Source organism: Pagrus pagrus (assembly GCF_965226575.1).
Source record: "Pagrus pagrus genome assembly, chromosome: 20".
Lineage (NCBI taxonomy): Eukaryota > Metazoa > Chordata > Actinopteri > Spariformes > Sparidae > Pagrus > Pagrus pagrus.
In genome coordinates, this window is record NC_140207.1 from 11,718,316 (window position 1) to 11,739,357 (window position 21,042).

At 43.1% G+C, this 21,042-nt stretch overlaps 1 protein-coding gene across 2 annotated transcripts; it reads left to right on the forward strand.

Annotated features, from left to right (window-relative positions):
- Nucleotides 1-755: 755 nt before the first annotated feature.
- drd3 (dopamine receptor D3) lies at nucleotides 756-20,415 on the forward strand. Of its 2 annotated transcripts, none has more exons than XM_084340928.1 (8): nucleotides 756-861; nucleotides 2,562-2,888; nucleotides 8,082-8,194; nucleotides 11,157-11,293; nucleotides 13,688-13,881; nucleotides 15,636-15,701; nucleotides 17,461-17,836; nucleotides 19,414-20,415. In XM_084340928.1, exons 2-8 carry the CDS (start codon nucleotides 2,604-2,606, stop codon nucleotides 19,608-19,610), a joined length of 1,368 nt encoding a protein of 455 aa, XP_084197054.1. In that variant the 5' UTR covers nucleotides 756-861; nucleotides 2,562-2,603; the 3' UTR covers nucleotides 19,611-20,415. The 2 variants fall into 2 exon arrangements, with proteins under 2 accessions (XP_084197054.1, XP_084197055.1); XM_084340929.1 differs by having other exon boundaries at nucleotides 19,475-20,415.
- Nucleotides 20,416-21,042: the final 627 nt, after the last annotated feature.

Consider the following 21,042-nt stretch of genomic DNA (forward strand, 5'->3'; position numbering starts at 1 on the left):
TCTACATACTGCACCTTTAACATACAACCCAAATGCTCATTTGTCTGGTGTGCGGCTGCTGCTCCCGCTGGGCTTATTACTCTTATCTCAAAATGTGGATGATTGCAAAACAAAGCTCACTGGCTGGGAATGTCAGATAGAAGACAAGTGCTGCAGGTGCTTTTCATCTGCACTGAGGGTTTCTTCTTTGTGTGGAAGGGAGTTGGAAGGGGACCAATAGGATGCCAGAGCTACAAAAGTGTTACTGTCCATACATTTTTTTTTTTCCCACACATGGACCCAGACTGACCTAATTCACGCTCTGTAGATCTTACTGGTCCTGTTTTATGAGGCCAACATTAGGCTATTTTTATGCGGATGTCACTCCCAGCAAAGCACGACCCAGACTGGTTCAGGGTCATGCTGAGGAGAACGGCCGCGGGTAACACAACTCAAGCACATGCGATCATCTGTAGCATCATTTAACCACATATAGATTAAACATATGTTATTCTGATGGAGGTTTTTCATATTTGGTCGCTAGACGCACAAACAGGAGACACCTGACGTCTCCAACCACGCAGGCGCGCCTCCGGTGTGAATGCAAAACCAAAGTGTGAGGCAAAAAAATAATAAGCTCAACGCGTGTTACCTGCCGTCACACAGCCACGGAGCTTAGGGTGGGTGGGCGGGGGGGAGGTGGTGAGTGCGCCGCGGGTTGAGAGCTTCCCACGTTCACATTCGCCCCGTGCGTAATGGCACCGAGCGCTCCTCCCGCTCGCCTCGCGGACCTGGACGCGATGACCGGATAACTTTTAACTCTCGCACACGGGCTTTTCCTCGATGGCATCTGATGAGTCCTCCACTCGGAAACAGTAACAGGTAAGTGTGTTTACTTGAGGGAGGAGGATGAGGAGGAGGAGGAGGAGGAGGGGAGAGAGGGGGTACCACTTCATGATCCCGAACTCGCTTTTGTGAAATCTTGTTTTCTTGTTTCTGCTCCAGTGTTTGCGCCTTAAATTACACTCAAATCTGCTGCTTTGTTTGTTAATTGTTCCATTCTGCTTGCGCTCTGATATGTGACCATGTTGGAAACTCGTTTTCTTTGTGTCAGCGGAGTAAAAACTGACCCCAATCTTTCTGGGAGCTTGATCATGAAGCCTGATAAGGTGCGCTATCATGAGGTCTAATTTAATTTTACGACCGGGGCTTGTCGTGGCGCAAATTAAGATTCCCCTGGCTGCTATAAAACAGTTGCTGACAGTTAGGTCTTCATTTAATTCACTTAATCTGGCATTCATGCTCTGATAATGTGCCTAAGTTTAGGTTTTATACAGTTTAACACCTCCTCCTCATTTCCTAGTGGCTTTAGATCATACAGGCACATGCAGCACAACACTACATACACAGCCTATATATGTGGGCATGTACATTTAAAGGTCCTGCACACTGACACTTAGTGAGCAGGATCAGCTGGTATTTAAAATGAGAGGGAGCTCTGAAGAGGGAAATCACTTTCACTGGCACTTGATCTACAAGTATAAGCAAACCATTTACCCAAGCTCTCACATAACCAGTGCCCTTGGATTAAAAATTAATGTGTGTGCGCTCCGATGTGGTTTTAACTTCTCATGGCCTGTCACACCTTATTTTGCGATAAACTTGCTGTTGCACTCCCGTCAGGAGACTCCAAGGTGATTTGTATCAGTGGCTTTCTTTCTTCTTTGCTTCTTGTTTTTCTCTGGTGGAGAATCATATGATACTGGAGCCATTGAGAGGAATTATAGACTGAGGAAAATCTTTAAAAGCCTCCTGGATTTGAGCCAGATCTAAAGACGCTCCTTTAGTCTCTCCCTGTCCCTATTTCTGTCACAGAAAGAGAAGAAGGAGGGCAGCTGGATAAGACGGATCGGTTTGTTTTAACATCCAGGCACAGGTGTGAGCATCACCACAGCCCTGCCTTTTGGATATCTGGACTCTGGCCAGACAGGGAGGATTGGGAATAAATGAGAGGAAGGATGGAGTAGAAGGAGCAGAGCCTGGGACCGGAGCCAACCGGACCTCTTAGGGTGGCAGTGCTGACTTATTACCCCTCCCTGATGAGCTAACCTCACTGACAGTGCTCAAAGGCATGCTGCCAGTCCCTTATTAAAGTTCTGTGCTTTGTAGTTTCTGTTAGTTGTATGAGAAGCCATCTACAGGAAGGAAGGGGATGCATATAACAGCCTGACTGGAACGATTATAAATGCATTACACTGTCGACGAAGTTTCGGCTGAGTCTTTGTGGAGCTGACCGTCTGTGTAGGAGCCAGAGAGGCATCAATATGTGGTTCAGTCTTTCATTCAGGAAAAATAAAACTCTTGTGAATGTGTGCAGTGATGTACAGCAAAGAACATTACAGCTGGGATGTATTTCATCTGTTTTATTTATCAGCTCGTCTGGCTACTGTTGCCAGGAGATGTTTCCCAGCGGGCCTCGTACCTGAAATGATAGTGACAATGACTAATGAGATGTGAGAAATGTTATGTTTGTGAGAGGAAGTTATGTTACGGACTGTTTCTTGTTTTTTTTCCTTTGGTAGGTCTGCCAAACATCTCACCTCCCATGTCACCGGGACGCCTCCATGGCGATGTTTAGCAGTGCAGAGCAGCTCTGGAACGAATCAGAGAGCCTCGGATGGGACGAGAGGAACGAGAGCTCGGAGGCGTCAGGGCAGGACGAGCGTAACTACTACGCCATGCTGTACTCCCTGCTCATCCTGGCCATCGTGTTTGGAAACGTGCTGGTGTGTCTGGCTGTGCTGAGGGAGCGCTCCCTCCAGACCACCACCAACTACCTGGTGGTCAGCCTGGCTGTGGCCGACCTGCTGGTGGCGTCGTTGGTCATGCCCTGGGTCGTATACCTGGAGGTGAGGAGTGTATTTGCACAATTTACGGTTATGTTTTCACACTGTTGGTTGTGGTTGGTTTGTCAGCAGGGTCACACTAAATCTAATGAGCAAATTTTCTCTAAACTTGGATAGACGATGGGTCTCAATCCAGAATAGACCCCATAAAGTTTTGATGCAGATCGGGGTAAAGGGATGGATCCAGGAATTCCTTCTCACTTTCTTTAACATTGCGAGATAGGGTGTTTTTCAGTTTTTTTGTTAATGTCTTCATGCAGCTTAATGAAAAAAATCTGCCTTGGCAGAGGTATGCGCTCTAATGAAGGCCATTCTAGTTTCAACTGTTACCGTTTTTCCTTTGATTTGAGGTAGTCTAAATATATAAAGCCATAGCTAACAAGTTACCATTAAAAAACGTTTTTACATTAGGGGGGTTTTTTTGCCAGTTATTTCAACTTCTCTGCTTGGTTGCTTGCTGGCAAATTTTCATGAAATCTTTTTGACAAAACTTGGCCTTATATTAAATATCCCGTGTGAAGGATTTAGTGGTGAGGCTTCAGATGACAACCGACTAAAAAACCTTCCCCTCACTCTCACCTTCGAGGTGTGTCGTCCTCAAGGTGGCCACTGAAAAACTGAAAAGGTGGCCTTGTCTAGAGCGGCTGTTCGGTTTGTCTGTTCTGGGCAACTAAGAAATGTTACAGTGCACCATGGCAGACTCCTATTTTAAGGTGATTGTACACCTGATGAAGACTTAATTATGGATATTATATTCCAGTGCTGCTAATGGACCCCCTAAATCCCACACACTGGACCTTTCAGGTATCACAACAGCCAGCTTATCGTATGCTTGCTGGTTATTGTGACAGTAAATGAAGGCGTGCTTGAAGACCAGCATCACCCCAATTTGTAATCATAATTGGATTCTATGGTTTTTTTTATTCACATCAAGATTTCTTTTCTCTTTTTTTAATTTGTTGAGCTACCCGACAATTTCCTCCTACACACCGGTGGCAACTGCAGATCCCTGTACAAGTACCCCCTTTTTGGGAATCGCTGATCTAAAGCTCCGAGGCAAACAAGGATAAGAAGGTAGAGAGGAAGGGAAGAGGATGTGGAAGTGATTGATATACAGATGCTTGGCAGTGCAGTGGAGTGAGGAGCTGACGCTGGCGAGGAGAAGAGAGGGGAGGGAAAAGGACGGGAAGTTGAGGAGGAGACAAATTGGACTTTTGCAACAACAAAAAAAAAGGAGGAAGAGTCAGAGGGAAGAACGATGAGGGTCATTGGAGCTTATTACGTGGTGACTGTGTGGGTGACAAAGGGACAGTAATGATGATGACAGATAGTGCTTCACTTCTCACGTAGATTATACATAATTGCTGAAGGACGTATTGCGTATTAACAAATAATGACTTCAAATGCGGCGGGTAATTGGCTGAGCTCTTACGAATAAACCTGTGAATTTAATTTTTCAACCTTCTTCGAGGCACGTGGCAAATTTGTTGTAGCGTTTAATTTTTATTTGCGCCTCACAGAATACTCAAGTGAGACATAGTTCGTCTGCTAATTGCTAATTTTCTAAGCTTTCATCACTCGCTGCGCAATAACTTATTAACTGCACCGTCTTACATAACCTTCAGGCTTCTACTTTTTATCTGAGGAGTACACCGCAATCCACTAAAATGCACTGCAGAGGTGTCCACAGGCTTGTGTGCATGTGGAACAGCGTCCCTGAAGCTTGAGGGCAGGTGTTTGCCCACATGAGGTCTGAAAATCACCTGGTCGAAGTCCAGTTATGTATAACAAGCAGCCACCCTGCTGCCTCAAGTTTGCCCACTGTCAGCAGAAAGCACTATTTATAACAGCGTGCGGGAGATTCATCAGCTGGTCAACCAGATGAAAAATTAACACACTCAGTGAGCAGAAGCAGACAAATTAAAGGCGATCTCATCCCGCGAAAGGTAAATTAAGGTGGCGAGGAAACTCGACAGGATTCAGTCATGGGTTTAACGTCCATGCGAGCGGTCATGCTGTAAGAGCATGTGCTACATTTTTCATTTCAGATTCAAAGGGGAGACTCACAATCCCACAAGGAATAGGTCATTAGAAGATAGTATGACACAAAATTCATTAATTTAACAGGACTGTAAAGGTCAGTAATATCTTGGATACGGCTGGGAGAAACACAAGTTCAGAGTCGAGGGACTTTTAGCTCCCACTGGCACTGCGAGCACCATCGCCCTGCCAGCTCTAATCTGAAGGACGGGGGGGGGGGATTAGGTTGTTGTGACCAGAGGGTTGCTGGTTTGCTTCTTGGCAGGAAAATTGACTGAGTACCACTCTCCTTACCCTCAGCAGGTACTAATCGCCCTTGAGCAAGCCACCTTCTCCCCGGATGGTACAGTTGATGTATGACTTGCACTTGAAGGAAGTGGTTGTATTGGCAGCAATGACGGAGCGCTGACTTTCAACAATTCATCCTAAATGATGCTGTTCATCCTCAGCAAATATATGACCTGACTACGGAAACACCTCCATTCGAGGTTACTCCACTTTCAGGTGAAGATTTTATGGTGAGGAGTACGGCGGGATCTGACAGAAAACGTAAGATTAAGTGATAGGAACGCACTGCAGCTGATTTATTGAAATGAAAAAATGTGAAAATCTGGACGGAATGAAAATTTCATATCATCTACACCTGTAAACACAGATTCCCTCCCTCTGACAGATACTCCTTGGACTGTCTCGTCCCATTGTCCTGACAATTCCCCCCCCTGCTGTGTCTTCTTTCTGAGACATTAAGTACACTTCACTGCTGTGAAAATATTGACCACATACATTCAAACGCAGTCGATGCGAGGTGTCTGCAGAGCCCCACTGAGTCACCATTATAGTCCCACACTGTGTGTGCAATATTCAGTATGTACCCACATGTTTGCTTCAGTCTTTTTGTGTTTGTGGGGGTGACTGAGTACAAACTGTGCATGCAGTGTACATATTATGTTTGCATTGATCGTATTTCTATTCTTGGACAATTTGCAAGAAAGAAAATTGTCAGAATTTATGCAACAGTGGTGTTGTGATCATTATGCCTACACTGTGTTCCAGTTTCATACTACATATGCACTACTAATTGTCATAGAATAATGTTTTTTCACTTAGTACATAAAATAATCAACATACTTTACTGTTGTGTAGTTTTTTTTGTCCTAAGATCTTTCTGTGTCACCGCCGCCTGCACTTTATGTTTTTTCTTCTCACAGCTGTGAGCAGCTCAGTTTCCTTGTGGATCAATAGCGTGCATTCACACTACCCTCTTGAATCCAGCATTCGTTGGTATCCATATTGACTTTTTTGAGTATATATTTATATATGAACAAGGGCAGATAGTTCATTTCACTGTCGGAGCGAATCAAAAACAAAAAACAAAATTTTCACGAACAATTCCTGAGGGGACATCGAGGGTACTCTGAAGGGGACGTCTTTGTTGTGCTGGATGGAGGTCGCTTTCTCCAGCGGACTCAATTTCTACTAGGTACTGAGACAAGGCGCCTTGACAACGTGCATAACGTCACATCTTTTGCTGGACTGTTGCAGAAAATCCAGCTTGTTCACAAAGAAATCCACAGTCCAGCAGCATTAAACGTCCCAAACAAATCATCCGCAGGCTTGTTTAGGCAACAGAGACAGACGGGGAAGGTGTTATTTTTCACAGCATGTTACAACCCGCTCACATATTGCCAATAAAAATGTGAGTAATACATGTAAATTGCTAGAAAGTGTTACATAGAGCCCCTTTAACTGTATATAGAGGAAACACTGACGATTACAGAAGTGGCTGCTGATTACCAATTATGTGGGATAGATTTAACTGTGAGGTAATCGACCGAATAGATTACAGTCTGGTTATAACTGTAAATAAATGTGTTCTATTGACACGTCTTTTGTTTAAAGGTGACTTTTGCAAAGTTGTTAGATCAGCCAACACCCCCAAGCACACTGCTAGTATTGATCCAAAAATGCTGGTTCCTAAACTTCCCACAATGCAGCAGAATAGCAGCTTTTGAAATTCACTCCACATCTTTCTAACTGAGTGGCCCTAATTTGTGTCAGGCAAAATGGAATAACCTCGATGATGTGACGATGACATCAGCTGGTTTATTTCCTCAGACTTGATAAACAGAAGGCAGTCTGCAGCTGTTTCCACAGGCTGAGTGCCGCTAACCATGACAACCAAATGTATTTTTATGTGAAGAGTGGAGAAAAAAAAGAAATGGATTAATGGGTTTAATATATTTGTCTGCGGGCGGAGGTTTGGTTAAGATCTGTGTTGCGGAGAGTTAAGTCTGGAAATGAATGTGAATGTTTCCTCATCAGCACGTATGAGAAAAACAAATGTGTATCTGTTTGTCTCTTTCAACTAAACGAGAGAGAGAGAGAGAGAGATCTGTCTATTTGTGTCTTTGTATCTGTGTGTGCCCGTGCCTGTGCCTGTGCGTATTCCCATGTGTGCGTGCCGCCTCTTTGTGCAGGTAGGCGTATGTTCCCGTCTCGGACTTAAGAGATTCAGTAGTCAGGCGAAGGAGCCCGGGTCCCATTTATCTTTGTCAGTTTGACAGTTATTACCCGGCATTATGGAGCCGAAGTGGTAGCCTGTTGGCCTGAGCAGGCCTCTGCTGGCGGAGGGCGGGGGGGTGTGGATGTGGAGAGGATGGTGCAGGGTGTTATTGGTTTAGCCTTGGGTTAATGTCCTATCTGAGAGTTGGAAAACTCTCTTGAGGACAATTAGATCCTGTGTTTGACACGTTCCCTTGATTCTACATTACTGCTAACAACATTATGCACATAGTCCATCATCACAGAACATTTACACCGTTACAGAGCACCTTGCAGTTTATGTCTTCTAAGGCTATCTGCTGTATGCTGACATAAACATGTTCACTAATTCATGCGTAAATGAGTGTCCCTGTTAGCATAAATGCTTGAGTTTAACATATCAGGGTTAATATTTAGGCAGCTCAGGTTTATACTTCTGTCTCCGTCTACGCCCAAACTATCTCCATGTGCACATTTTCCCCTCTTCCTTTCCTTTCCGTCACATGTACGAGTGTGTGCGCTCATGTGTGCCCTCAATAGGGTCTTCACACTTCACGGTGAAGAACGAGGAAAAGAAACGTGTCCATTGTTAATATGCCTGTCTGTCCTGTGCAGGTGGTCGGCGGTGCCTGGCTTTTCAGCCGGCTCTACTGTAACATCTTTGTCACGCTAGATGTGATGATGTGCACCGCCAGTATCCTCAACCTGTGCGCTATCAGCATTGACAGGTGAGTGTGCAGTGAGTGTGTGTGTGTGTGTGTTCTTACCTCCGTGCCGCAGGTTTGACTACAGATGTTGCCATGACATCTCCAGCATAAATGTCATCCGTGAGAGATTTCCATATCTCAAGATGTAATTCTTTTGTTCACCTCACCTCATAGAAATTTCAAGACCTGCTGGAGAGTGACACTGTTTTCCCATCCTGTTCATATCCTCCTGATACATGTGTGTATATCCGTGTGTGACAGTGAGGAGGAGGCAGGAATGAGGAGAGTTTGTTCACACTGTGTGCTTTTGATTTCAGGTTCAAGGTTCTCGTGTATGTTTGTGTCTAATTGCTGTGCATTTGTCTGCATTAATGCCGGAGGAGCGGCGTCGTGCCATCAGCATGAAGCTTTACTGTAAATAAGCATCTAGTATTTACATTATTTATTTGCTTAGTTTCTTCTTGTGTCGCAGTTAATATTTAATAGCTCCCTCAAGTCTTTGAACTTACAACCCCCAGGCATAAAGAGTTCAACTGTATAGAATGAATATAGGAGGACTGGAGGCGTCATGGGGATGTATTTACAGCATGTATGGAGGCCTTCCTCTGTTCGTAAGATTTTCCGATGGATGCTTTCATAATATGGTGTCGTCATCTCCAAAGCTGGATTACCAACAGGGCAAAGCAACGCCAGCTCACGGGCTCCAAAAGTCCCAGATTCATTGCATTGATACATTTTTAAATTTGCAATTAACAAATCAGATGGTCCTACACTATTATCAGATTATGTGCTCTTGTCTTGTAGTGTCAACTTCACACTTTAACACCTAATTATTCCGATTTATCACATGACAAAGTGAAAACGCTTTGACAATATGTGAAACTGGTCGCTCATAGTGATGAACCTGTAGAGAGTTAGCACCTGTAATCTGCAGCTCCCCTCAGCTTTGCAGAGCTTTATAGTGAGCTCATTGTTTAGCTTTACTGAACAGCTTACTCTGCTAACCATCACTGTAGCATACAAAATTTAAAAAAATAGACCCTGTACACAACCTGCTCAGCATCACACAGACTTAACTTCACTTCCGGTTCCCTCGTCTCAAAGTCAATGGGTTTTTTTGTCTGTGGTTCACACAAGCTTAAGAGATTTTCACGTGGTACGTCAGTAAATACCCCACTTGCAAATTTAAAAGCATTTACGTGTATCAAATTAGTTGTGGCCCAGATCTGGCCCCCACTTTGTGAAACATAAATGATATTACTGTGGGCTCAGGAACACTGTAAAACCTTCGTTAGTAAACACAGCTTGTTTGGAAATGATTGCACTCAGTTTGTATTCTTATTTTTACACAAGTTGTGGATAGAGACGAGCTGGTGAACATAGTGGAGCATTCAGGAGCTAAAGAGGCAAATATTGTCGTGGTCATTGGTTTAAGTTTTGTTATTTCCTGCTTTATGGTGAAAGCCTCTCTTTATGTTACACTTCCTGTCTTTGTCTTTTTCCTGCCTGTTTTCTGTGCACCTGTGTGTCGTTTGTTAATTTGCCCCTGTATATTTAAGCCTGCGTTTGTCCTTCACTCTTCATCAGTTTGTCTGCATCTCCTGTGTCTTTTCCTCAGTCCTGCACAACTAAAAGGGTTAATATTGGACAAATATGGAATAATTGGTGCAACGTGTAAATAAGCAACTGTTTGCTTACAAGTTTACCATATATACTATTTTGCTTTATTGAGAGCTTAAATTACCACAAATTATTACACAGAAGAAACCCTGCAGCAAAGGCCTGTGTCTTAATGAGAACTTGAAGGCAACGTGGCACATACACAGTGCAGAGTGTTTTGCCCCAGAGCTCCCTCACAGGTCAGTCAGAACATGATCATATATCTTAAAAATTTGTTTGGTGTTTTGCATCTTTAACTGCACATGGCTACATGTCTGCAGTGACAATGAATAATTGCTTTTCGAGTTCTTTGGCGCCCTGTGGTTCTCTGTGATTGATCATTAGATGAGTCAACAACACTTCTACAGTATCACACGCCTGGTGAGGTGCTAAATAAAAGAAAGGCTCCCAGGGCATTCTGTGTCAATGATAGTGTATAACACACCCGCGTTACCTTTGCGACTGCATTGTTTATTTATAAGTTTACAGCAAGCGTTGCAGTGATAGCAGGGAAGATTTGTCGCCTCTCTAATACACCAGACGAGAAGTTTTCCCATCGAACATCAAGGTGAAGTGTCTTCTTGAAAGTATTTACAGCGTAGGTCATATTGTGACCGGCGACTCAGAGCCGAGGAGCCTTGTTTTCGTCCCCAGCTAAAAATGAAACTTAAAGCTGCACTTCTGATCAATAAATCATAGACATGGTTTTTTGCCCCTCCACTTTTTCATCGATGCTTTTATTTAACCAGACAGCAACATGGCAGGAGGGTAAAGACAAAGTAAAGCAGGGAGGGAAGAGTATTTTTAGTAAACGTCTGTGCTCAGGGTTTCACCCTGCATTTTGCCCAGAGAGGGACCAGTGTAATTAGTCTGATGAGGATAAACAATCATGGCAGTTATCTGGCTCTAAACAACATAACATCACATCCATTTTGGGTCGGGGTTCAGCGTAATTGCTGCTTCGTCCGAGCCGTTGTTGAACCCATTTTTCCCGGGCTCATTATACACTCTTGGCATATAGTGTGCTGATTAACTCTTAAATCAAAGCTCCACTGGTTTTATTGCTGAATACCCAAATTGTTCCAAAATAGAAATGCCTGCTCTGCTGCTCCGTTGTTGGTCTTTATATTATCCTCTTTTTCTCAGCAGTGCATTTCCTGGCGTCCCCGAAGACTAGCTCCTTTCACGGAGGCTCTTCTCTCTCTAATTATTCCCTTTTACTGTACTATATCAGCAGTTTTCTTTTCATTCAAATGTCACCATGTATCCCCTGTTCTCACTCATTTTCAAAGCTTGACTCTAACCTGTGTATTTGCATTTGCAGGTACACAGCAGTGGTGATGCCTGTGTTGTACAACACCACCCATCGCTCCCGGAAGAGAGTTTTTATGATGATTGCCACCGTGTGGGTCCTGGCCTTCGCTGTCTCCTGTCCTCTGCTGTTTGGTTTCAACACCACAGGTCAGGTCAACAACATTTTGTCTTCATCTTCCTGTCCAGACGCATTGTAGCGGAGAGTCAAGTTATGCAGGATGCAGGATAGGATGCGAGGCGCGAAGGCACCGTGATACTGTGAATTTCAGGGTCAAATTCAGTCTTCTAACACTTCGGGGTCAGTGGTGGGGTACGAAGTGCCAACTAAAATGGGATTTAAAGGTGAGCTCGACCAATTTAGCATGTCAGAGTCCATTTGCAAGTCATACAGAGTACTGCACTACTCAGCCTGTGAAAATTATGAAACTTGAGACTCAACATAGTGTTACAAACTGGAGCATGGTGAGTCTGACAGACATGACTGTGACGTCACCCATTGGTTTGTGGACTACTGTTTTGAAGCCTTGAGTTTAGCGTTATGGTGGTTTTGGTGGGTTTTCTGTTTGTTTGGTTTTTTGGAGCCGGAAGTGACCATATTTGGACGAGAGGGTGGAGCTAGGGAGGATTTCCTGGTTGACACGAGGACACACCATGATTGCGTCCCTCACAAGGTAGCCACGCCCTAAACCATACTATCCTTTATTGTCTACTTGGTGAGGCCTTGAAACTAGCAACTCATTTTCTCATAAGCTTACATTCAGTTGGGTTTCTTTTGAAACCAGTGGAGTTGCCTGCTGCCATTTAAAGGCACTTAGTTTCACCTTTTTCCGACCCAGAAGCTCCGTCCATAGTTTACACGCTGTACTGTATGTAAAAGAGCCTGTTTTGCAATATTTCACATTTAAACCCAGTGCTAATAGAGAAACTGATAACGTTAATGAGGGAAAAGGAGATGGTTACCTCACTGAGAAGTTGGAGTTGTGCAGCCTGTCATCTGCAGCTCTTCATCTAACAACAACTTCTTGTTCAATTACTCCAACAGACTGAATAAAACTACTCCAAGACATATTTAAAACTGATTTTTAAAAAAAGCTGAAAATGACCAATGTTTTGCTCTGTAAAACAAACAATTTCTGTAAGTGATAAACTCACTGAACAGGTTGAATTTCCTGGGACTAGCCTACTTCAAAATAAAACTCGACTCGTTTTACCGGTTAAATGCCTTTAATGTGAAGCTGCAGCAGTAGAAAATGTTCAGTTTGCATTAACAGTTAATTCATTTAATACAGTAACAGCTCTCCACAGATAGTGAGCATCTATTCCTCTAAAAAGCCTGGAGTAACACCGGTGTCACAACCTTATTAGTCCTTGGAAAATGTACAAGGTTAGCAGTGGAGGTAATCGTCTTTGAGTAATGTGGGGGACGCTCCAAAGTCGCAATAACAGGAGGCTCTTTTGTTCTTTTATTGTAAATGTTTAATTTTTAAATATTGCATGCATTAAATTCTGGTTAGATGAGATTACTGTAGGTGGAGGGACGGTTTCTGCTTGATGATTCTGGGAGATGTTGATTTATGTATGATTGTGGCCGGTGATTTGTGAACAAGAGAAATCAACCACCAAACAATAAAACGGACTGTAGAAATGCGAGAGACATCACCAGTGGCTATTTTAATTTCGGTACCCAGCAGCACAGATGCATGACTGCACACGCACAATGGACAGCATTAGTCAGACACAATGCAAAGCTACTCACAGAGATACAGGCATTTGGTCTGTGAGTGAGTCCGCTTACATTCAATGCATAACAATGCCTTGTGATTGCAGGATTCCCACCGTTTTGTCAGTAACCACGTATTAGCATTGGAAGGTGGGAGCGATGGGTTTACATCGGGCCCAAAAGAAACTGATTGAAAAGGAGCAGTGTGAAAAGGGTTAGAGTTAGTGCATTAGTGCCAGACAAAAGGGTTAAATAATATGAATCTAGAAACTGAAGGTGGTTTGGTGTGTGGCTTAAAATAGGCTGCATCTGTCCATGCTTGTTTGCATCTCTCTGTGTATTGAGGTATGTGGTATCGATCCAGAGGAACATCCAGGGAACGGTACTGTAAATCACCTCAGTTTGTTCATGCCACTGACATTCAATATGCATGTCACAGCTGTGGTCAAAGATTGTGTCATTTCTCTTCAAACTCCAATTTACAGCACTATTAGCTCACTTGATAGATATTTAACTCTTGAGTTCTGACTGAATAATTGGCCTTTACACTGTTATTATCATGTCAAAGGGTCTTTTATCGTGAATTTATGGCGCAATTATTGTCATATCAATCATCCCTTCATCACTGTGTGTGTATGTGTGCAGCCACGCACGGTTCACTTTGTCTGCAGAATAATAATGAGGACGAGTCATCGAGGTCATTTTCAAAATGGAGGGCATGCACCAGGGTCAGAGGGTGACTGTAAATTACTACGGCTGTCTTTTATCATCCCTGTGGTTTTGAGGCTGTTTTACATAATTCAATCATCTGTTTGTCACAGATGACCCCATGGTGTGCTCCATCTCCAACCCCGACTTTGTCATCTACTCCTCGGTGGTGTCCTTCTACCTGCCGTTTATCGTCACTCTGCTGGTCTACATCCGCATCTACGTCTTCCTCAGGATGAGGAGGAAGAGGATCACCTTTGGACAAGCCAGCGGGAAAGTGCAACCAGGCTCAACTCCACCGTCAGTGGTGAGACAACTGTCTTCTGCTGTTCGTAAAGGATTAGTGATTTGTTTTTAACTAATGGTTAATCGTTGCTTGTAAATGCTTTGCTGATCAGTTGTAAGCAGACAATATGAACACAACTTTTGGGGTTGCCAGCATTAGTCAGACACAATGCAAAGAAAAACACCATTATCCATTTATAAAAACTTTTTGATTGTATAAATTCATAAGTTATTTTGGTCAAGCTAAGAATAGTGCTGATTAGTTTTCTCCTTGCAGCATCCTTACATGTCTCATGCGGGAACAGTCTCTCTCCCTCATTCACATGCACTCACATTATGCAGTCATAATGACATGTAAATTACAATTCACCTTTTTATTATGCTGTTTCCATTGGGGACACTCACCTTTCCTTTTACTTTTATGTGCTCTAGCAAAACCTCAGCCAAAGCCTCAAAACTTGTTCAATTACAGTATAAAATCACATTGCCGCTGTCAGAAAAACTGCGTAAAACTGCCCCAGTAAAAGCCGTTTTTCTCTCATATGCATGGATTTTTATAAGTCACAGGTGAAAGTGTCAGAAGAGTCTCAAGAGTATTACTTTGCTGTAATAGGAGGGAAGATGTGTGTTATTTTATGTAAATGAAGGCTGACTGTAGGCCTTTTAGATGATGACAGGTCTAGGTTGAAATGTATAATGTATATATAGACATCTGGCGTTATAAAACTAAAGCTTTTCTTAATTGAAATGGCTGGAGTTGAAAAAATAAAATAAAAAATAGCCGCAAATAAACCACTGTCCAACTTATATTTTAATAATTTTAGATAGATATGGTCAATAAAATATCAAGGATCATAGATTGTTGTTTTGTTTTAAGTTTATTTTGAGATTTTTTACATCAAAACGCATCATGTTTTTTAACTTTTACCATCAGTAATGTGACACTGTTCATTAAATGTCATTACAGTGCAAATCTGAACTCAGTTTCCAACCAGCTGTCAGTTCTCTGATCACATCCGTCACTCTAATATTTGCCCCAGTTAGATCTATCACACAACGATGGCTTTATCTTTTAACCACGGGCAAGGAGACATCAGGTCATCTTCTGTATCAGCCCTATTTTTAACGAATGTGTGTATAAAAAGACACGATTAGCTAATTCCAGCCAGTATCTTGACCAGCTTTGGCACATCCAGGAGCTTCCTGTGTAATGTGTTTGGATGCGTTCCACTCACATTTTTCCCCTTCATTGCACAGAAATTCAAGTCCTCCATTTTAACAGCAGGTTATGGATAATTGGTCGTGGTTGAGCCACAGTTTGGGATCTCAGCCATGAGTGGAGTCACCCGTTGTAAGAACCGAGCCCGGGAGTTGAGACTGAGAGAGTTATAATGGAAAAGTGTTTTGAAATAACACATTAGGACTTTTACTCAATCAGCAGAGGGAACATTTGAAATGACGAAAGAGGCTTTCAGTTTTTTTCTAAAGCTATCTTTATTTCTGAGCTTCAATTGAGTCACACAGCGTTTGGCTCAATTGTGACAGTGACTGAAGATGTGACGGACATGAATACTAATTCCCTTGATTTATTTTCTCTGTGACACTCAACGAGATTTGTTTGAAGCTTAATAAATACATCCTCCAAGATGAAACGAGATGAATTGATGAGTTTCCATGTGAATGGCATAAACATTCAGCACCTGTAGATTAAATGAGGTAGGGGTGTTGGGAGCCTTTTTTCTGGACAATATCTCAAACTTTCTTCTGCTCCCCTAGGAGACTTGTCTTCAGGAGGAGCCTCCCAAGGCGAATCAAGACCTGTCACCTATAAGGATTAAAGTGGTAGGTGTTGTTTTAAACACAACAGAGATCCAACACAACAACGAGATTCTTGAATTGATCTATATTAGTCAGGCGTGAGGCCGCGCTGCATTCAGCAAAACTGCAGCGCGGCCTCACACCTGACTAACTCTCTGTACTGACTGTGTTGGCGTATTGCGGCGCGTCGGCACGCGTGGCGCTTCTGTTTTTGGCTTCTCAAGCAAGTCTGTCCGTGTGTGTGTGTGTTCATGCACGCGTGAGTTTTTCGTTCCGCTGTGTGCTCGCAGCGTAGGGGGGGGGGTTCAGAGAGGAAGCTGAAAATTGTGATTCTGAAGCGTGGCCTGTTGTCTTGTGTCACCTGGTCACCGGTCAGCTGAGCGAGGTCCGTGGGTGACGCACTGCAGCACCTGCATAATAGGCAGACTGCTCAAAGGCGAAGGGAATAACAATCTGTGATTTTCCGCTGAGGAAAATGTGTGAAGAGACGAGTGTGTGAGTAAGAGAAGACTATAAATATTCATGTTCATGGACTCACTGGAAATACACATTGCACAATATTTAGAGCTGACGTCTCTTATTACTCATTACACTGCAGAGAAACGGCTCTATTTGTTCATTTGTTGCTGTTTTAGAAAGTGAAGGTACTTGCTGGTAAGAGGTCAATAAACAGGCTCTGAAGAATGATACAGATACAATAGTCGCACAGCTGTGTGTTGAATACTGACTGTGCGCCTGTGACTTATAAACTTGTGGCGGAGGTGCAGGAAGAGCTTTGTCACCACTTTCTGTCAAACTGCACAGCACTCCTGAAATGTATCGGCCATTACCTCCAATCTTTCGAGTCATACTCACAACTTTGTCAGCTTATTGGAGTACCACTCAGCTTCCAATATTTTCTATATGACGTTAAAGCAGGGCGAGATAAAAAGGTGATCACTCAAGGAAAAGCAATGTCTGGACTGTATTACTTGAAATTCGAACATTAGAGCTGCGACTTGCTTTTGAAAATTGGGGGCAGCAGAACAAGCTGAAAACACAACCTTTACACAAAGTCACCTTGTAAAGTTGTGGCGAACAATTAGATATGTCTCCTCAAAACGTTCCACCATTTTTTTAAAACCTCTTCCTCTTGTCATGTCGTCGTGTCTCACTTGATCTATTGGCTACACTGCCCCGCACATCTACCGTTGTCCGTATCTGTAGTATGTTTAGAAAGACACAGATAGAAATTGATAATACAATGATGGAACGAGAGACATAAACGGCCCCTGTCGATATTTGAATAAGAATAGCATTATCCCGGAGGATTCTGTATGTTTCCCTGCCTCGTTCATAGTATTTTCTGTAACTAAGCAACCAACCATAGAGTATGCAGTCATCTTCTAGTCTGTGAAGTGAATGGCCATTAGGTTGGATCAAGATTATTTCTGAAACGGTGCTAAAAAGTATGTTCGATAGGAGATTGTTTTTGTTTTAAAACCCCATTTCCAAAAACGCCAATGTACGCTTGCACTGTTAGTTCATCAGAGCCGTTGAACATTTAAGCTGCAGGCCAGAAAACCAAAACAACGAGCTGAAAAACGCTAAAACACTCCATAGAGCTTAATGGATACATCATTCTGAAGCAGGTTCGTCACTACATCCCACACCTTTCACATTACACATAGTCATTAGAGCCTTTGTTTATATGAAAACAGTTGAGCTTTAATGACGTGACATTTTATAATATTACAATAAATGTGATTGTATGCACTGTAAAATGTATCATTTGTCCTGGCAGCAGAGTGTAGAGCCTTCAGCTCCCTCCAAGCCCAGCCTGCTGTCAGGATGCCTGTGGCACAAACGCCCGAAGACGGGACCTGTGGAAAACTCTGTGCTGCCGCCGGTGGACATGCAGAACTGCTGCAGCATGAGCCATGCCTCCTGCGGCCGCACCGAGCTGGACTTGGAGCAGGAGCGAGTGGAGGAGAAGGCAGAGGGAAACAACCAGCACGACCAGCCTCCTGTAAGGATGGGCTGCGAGGTGAAGGATCTGTCCAATGGACGGACACACACGTCGTTGCGGCCGGTGTCTAATTCATACATCAGCAACCCACGATTCAGGAGCATGCACGCGCGGGAGAAGAAGGCCACTCAGATGCTGGCCATTGTGCTTGGTGAGTGAAGACTCTCATGTAAAAGTCATGGTTACACATTATTCATGCAATTTTATAGATGAAATATACATCAGTCACTTCTTCCACTTCAGCTCCTTGAGCATTTCACTATGGACTTTTCTGACGCACGTACCTGGTCACCTGCACCAGCACAATTTGCCAACTCCGTGTGCATTTGCTGCATATTTTGCAGAGCCACAATAAATCAAGCTGAAATATATTTTTAAAAAGACTGGTTGGCTTCAGGTTCACAGTGTGTGTCCAGACACTTGCTGCAGCTCCTGACAAAGCTTCCACACGCTCCAATTATCAGCCAGGTTGCTATAGGCTCGTTCAAGTTAGCTCTGGCACAGCATAGATCTCGCTGACAAAAATGTAATCAGAGGTGTCTGACTACATTACAGGGGTGTCAGTGAAAACTGTGGCAGACACATAGAAAATGATCACAGTCGGGCCCACTTCCCTCCTGCCTTTCAGACAAATGACCGCTGCTATGCCCTGATGTTGTGACCCCAATTATAGATCTTGGATTAAAAGAGTGTTTCAACAGGGCTGCAGCATTTATAGTTGTTTACAGTGTTGTAAAAAGTACCCAAAGGTCATACAGTGTCTAATATTAAAAGTATTTATGAGTCAACATTACAAGTAAAAGTAAAATAGTACATACAATTACATTCAGGTACAGTATATACTATATACTATGGGTCAACCGACTATACTACATATATATAGTATTTCTTTTTTAATTCAATTGCCAATAAAATAAAGTAAAAATGTGTTATACTTTGGTATAGATGCAGCATGCAATCTGTAAAGTAACTAGTAACTAAAGTTACTAAAGCACACAGTGGAGTAAAAAGTACAATATTTGAGTGGAAGTGTAAAGTAGCAGAAAATGAAAATACGTATAAGTAGAAGTACTTCAAAATTGTACTTACTATTGACTTTTTCTACTGTAACATGTAGCCCCAGATATTAATTAAAGGACAGGTTCACTCAAAAAGGAAAATTTAGTCATTATCTACTCACCCCCACGGTGATGGAAAGTCAGGTGAAGTATCGTAGTCCACAAAGCATTTCTGGGTTGTTGTTTTTTTACAGCAAACAGCGTTTCAAAATTGTGCAAACAACTGAAATAGATGGAGACTCCCACTTCTGTGGGAACTTGAGGCTCCCGCAGACTTGGATTAAGCTGTATGGAGCCAATTTATGGTTACGGGGGGGTTATTTTTGTACGTTTTATAACAAGTCCCCATCTACTTTAGTTGTTTTGGAGAATGCTACAACGCTGTTTTGCTGTAAAAAGTGATTAAATAATGACGGAATTTCCATTTTTTGGTGAATGCATCCTTTAATGTTGTTAGTTATTGACTGCATTTATTATATCTGACCTTATAAGCTAATTTTAGAAGTAACACTTGTCACTACTGTTGTCAGTTAGCTACTTAGCCAGCATGCTAACATTTTCAGCTTATGTAACAGAAGACAAACACTGTTTAATCCGTTCCTTACAATTTTGCTCTTGTGTTTTTGGTTTCGTCCTTCCTCCATACCTCTCTGCTCTCTGGCTGCTCCAGGGGTGTTTCTCATCTGCTGGCTGCCTTTCTTTGTGACTCACATTCTGAACACCCACTGCAGGACATGCTATGTGCCTCCTGGGCTTTACAGTGCTTTCACCTGGCTGGGGTATGTCAACAGTGCCCTCAACCCCGTTATCTACACCACCTTCAACATCGAGTTCAGACGGGCCTTCATCAAGATCCTCAGCTGCTGAGGGAGACGGCGTGCCAGGAAATTAGAATGAAAATGAGACTGTGCACTCATGCTACAACTCCGTCATGGTGCATTTGGTATATGGTGACCACAGCTGTACACTGGTCATGGGCAGGGGAAGCGAACCTGCTTTCGGTCCCGCAGGAGTTTTACAGAACTGGTGTGCAAAAAATGCAAACAAAAGAGGATTTTTTTATTCAAAGGAGACTCAAACTTTGGGACTACATTTGAACAGTATTACTCCTCAAGTAAGACTTTTTCACATGCTTCCTGATAGCACAAAGTGTTTCTTGTGGATATGTCTTGTACAGTATGTGTACTGCTCATTGGCACAGTTCTTCAGTGCAAGACCTTCCAGTCGAGTTCGAAAGCTCTCGATGGATCTTTAAAGGCTTGTGAATTGATCATAGAGCTGCGGGCCGCTTCGTCCTGAGGCCTGCTGCCACCGCACTATGTGGAATAACTGATGTCCCTCACATCTCCCCACTCACTCCCTCCATCATCATCATCACCATGAGTTACCCATCAGAGCATGCACAAGTCAAATTTCAAGGGCATCCACTTGAATTGTGCAGGAAGGATCGTATTGGTTTCCTGCCACGACTCACATCATTTTGAAAATTGTCATTGTGCTCCGTGTGGATTCATTAGAATTAAAAAATGTGAGATTTTGATGTGATGCACAGTGGAAACATTTCCAGTGTTTTACTGTCTGTTTGTTGGCAAACCTCCACATGATTTATGCACCGCTGAAGCTTTGCGGTCTTAACCAATCAAGCAGGATTGTAAACCATGTGGTGGGCAGGTCTGTCATGGACAGAACATTTACTGCAGTGTGTTGTAAATAAAAACAAAAGATGAAATGCATTCCAGGCTCTCTATACATGTATGCATGTGTATGTGGATAATGATTGGACACCAACACATACGTTGAATAAAAGCGTTTCAGGGGAAGAGGAACTGAGCTGGATGTCGGGAGGGGGGTGGAGATTTAGAGACATGAAAAGAGGCGCAGCAGTGACACACGGGAGGATGAATGTGGAGCAAGAAACACCAAACAAGATAAGGGATGAGGGGGAGCTGAGTAGGAAGGAACAAAACTAAAAAGGGAAGAAATGAACTAATAGAAGAAGGATCAAAGATGAGTGTAGGAGGGGAAAGAAAAAGGAGGGGTTTCTGTCTTTCTCAGCCTACATCTGAAGCACTCCCATTTCTCTAACAGGCATAAACACCTGCTCCCCTGACACTTTTTGCCATTGCGTCGACTCAGCCTCGTTCCACTGAGGCTACTTACAATAATGGCGCACCAGGTGTGTGTATATGTAAGTGCGTGTGTGTGTCTGTATTTATGGATGGACGCTTGTGATCATCACACTGCGAGCATCAATAGCTCGTATCATTAATTTATGTTTCGTCTTCTAAAAAAGAAAAGC

Excerpts from the sequence above, each read along its gene's own strand:
- drd3 (XM_084340928.1), top strand. The coding sequence starts at position 2,604 with ATGGCGATGTTTAGCAGTGCAGAGCAGCTCTGGAACGAATCAGAGAGC. Across the intron at positions 8,195-11,156 it reads TGCGCTATCAGCATTGACAG|GTACACAGCAGTGGTGATGC; the intron begins GTGAGTGTGCAG and ends TTGCATTTGCAG. Across the intron at positions 17,837-19,413 it reads GATGCTGGCCATTGTGCTTG|GGGTGTTTCTCATCTGCTGG; the intron begins GTGAGTGAAGAC and ends TGGCTGCTCCAG.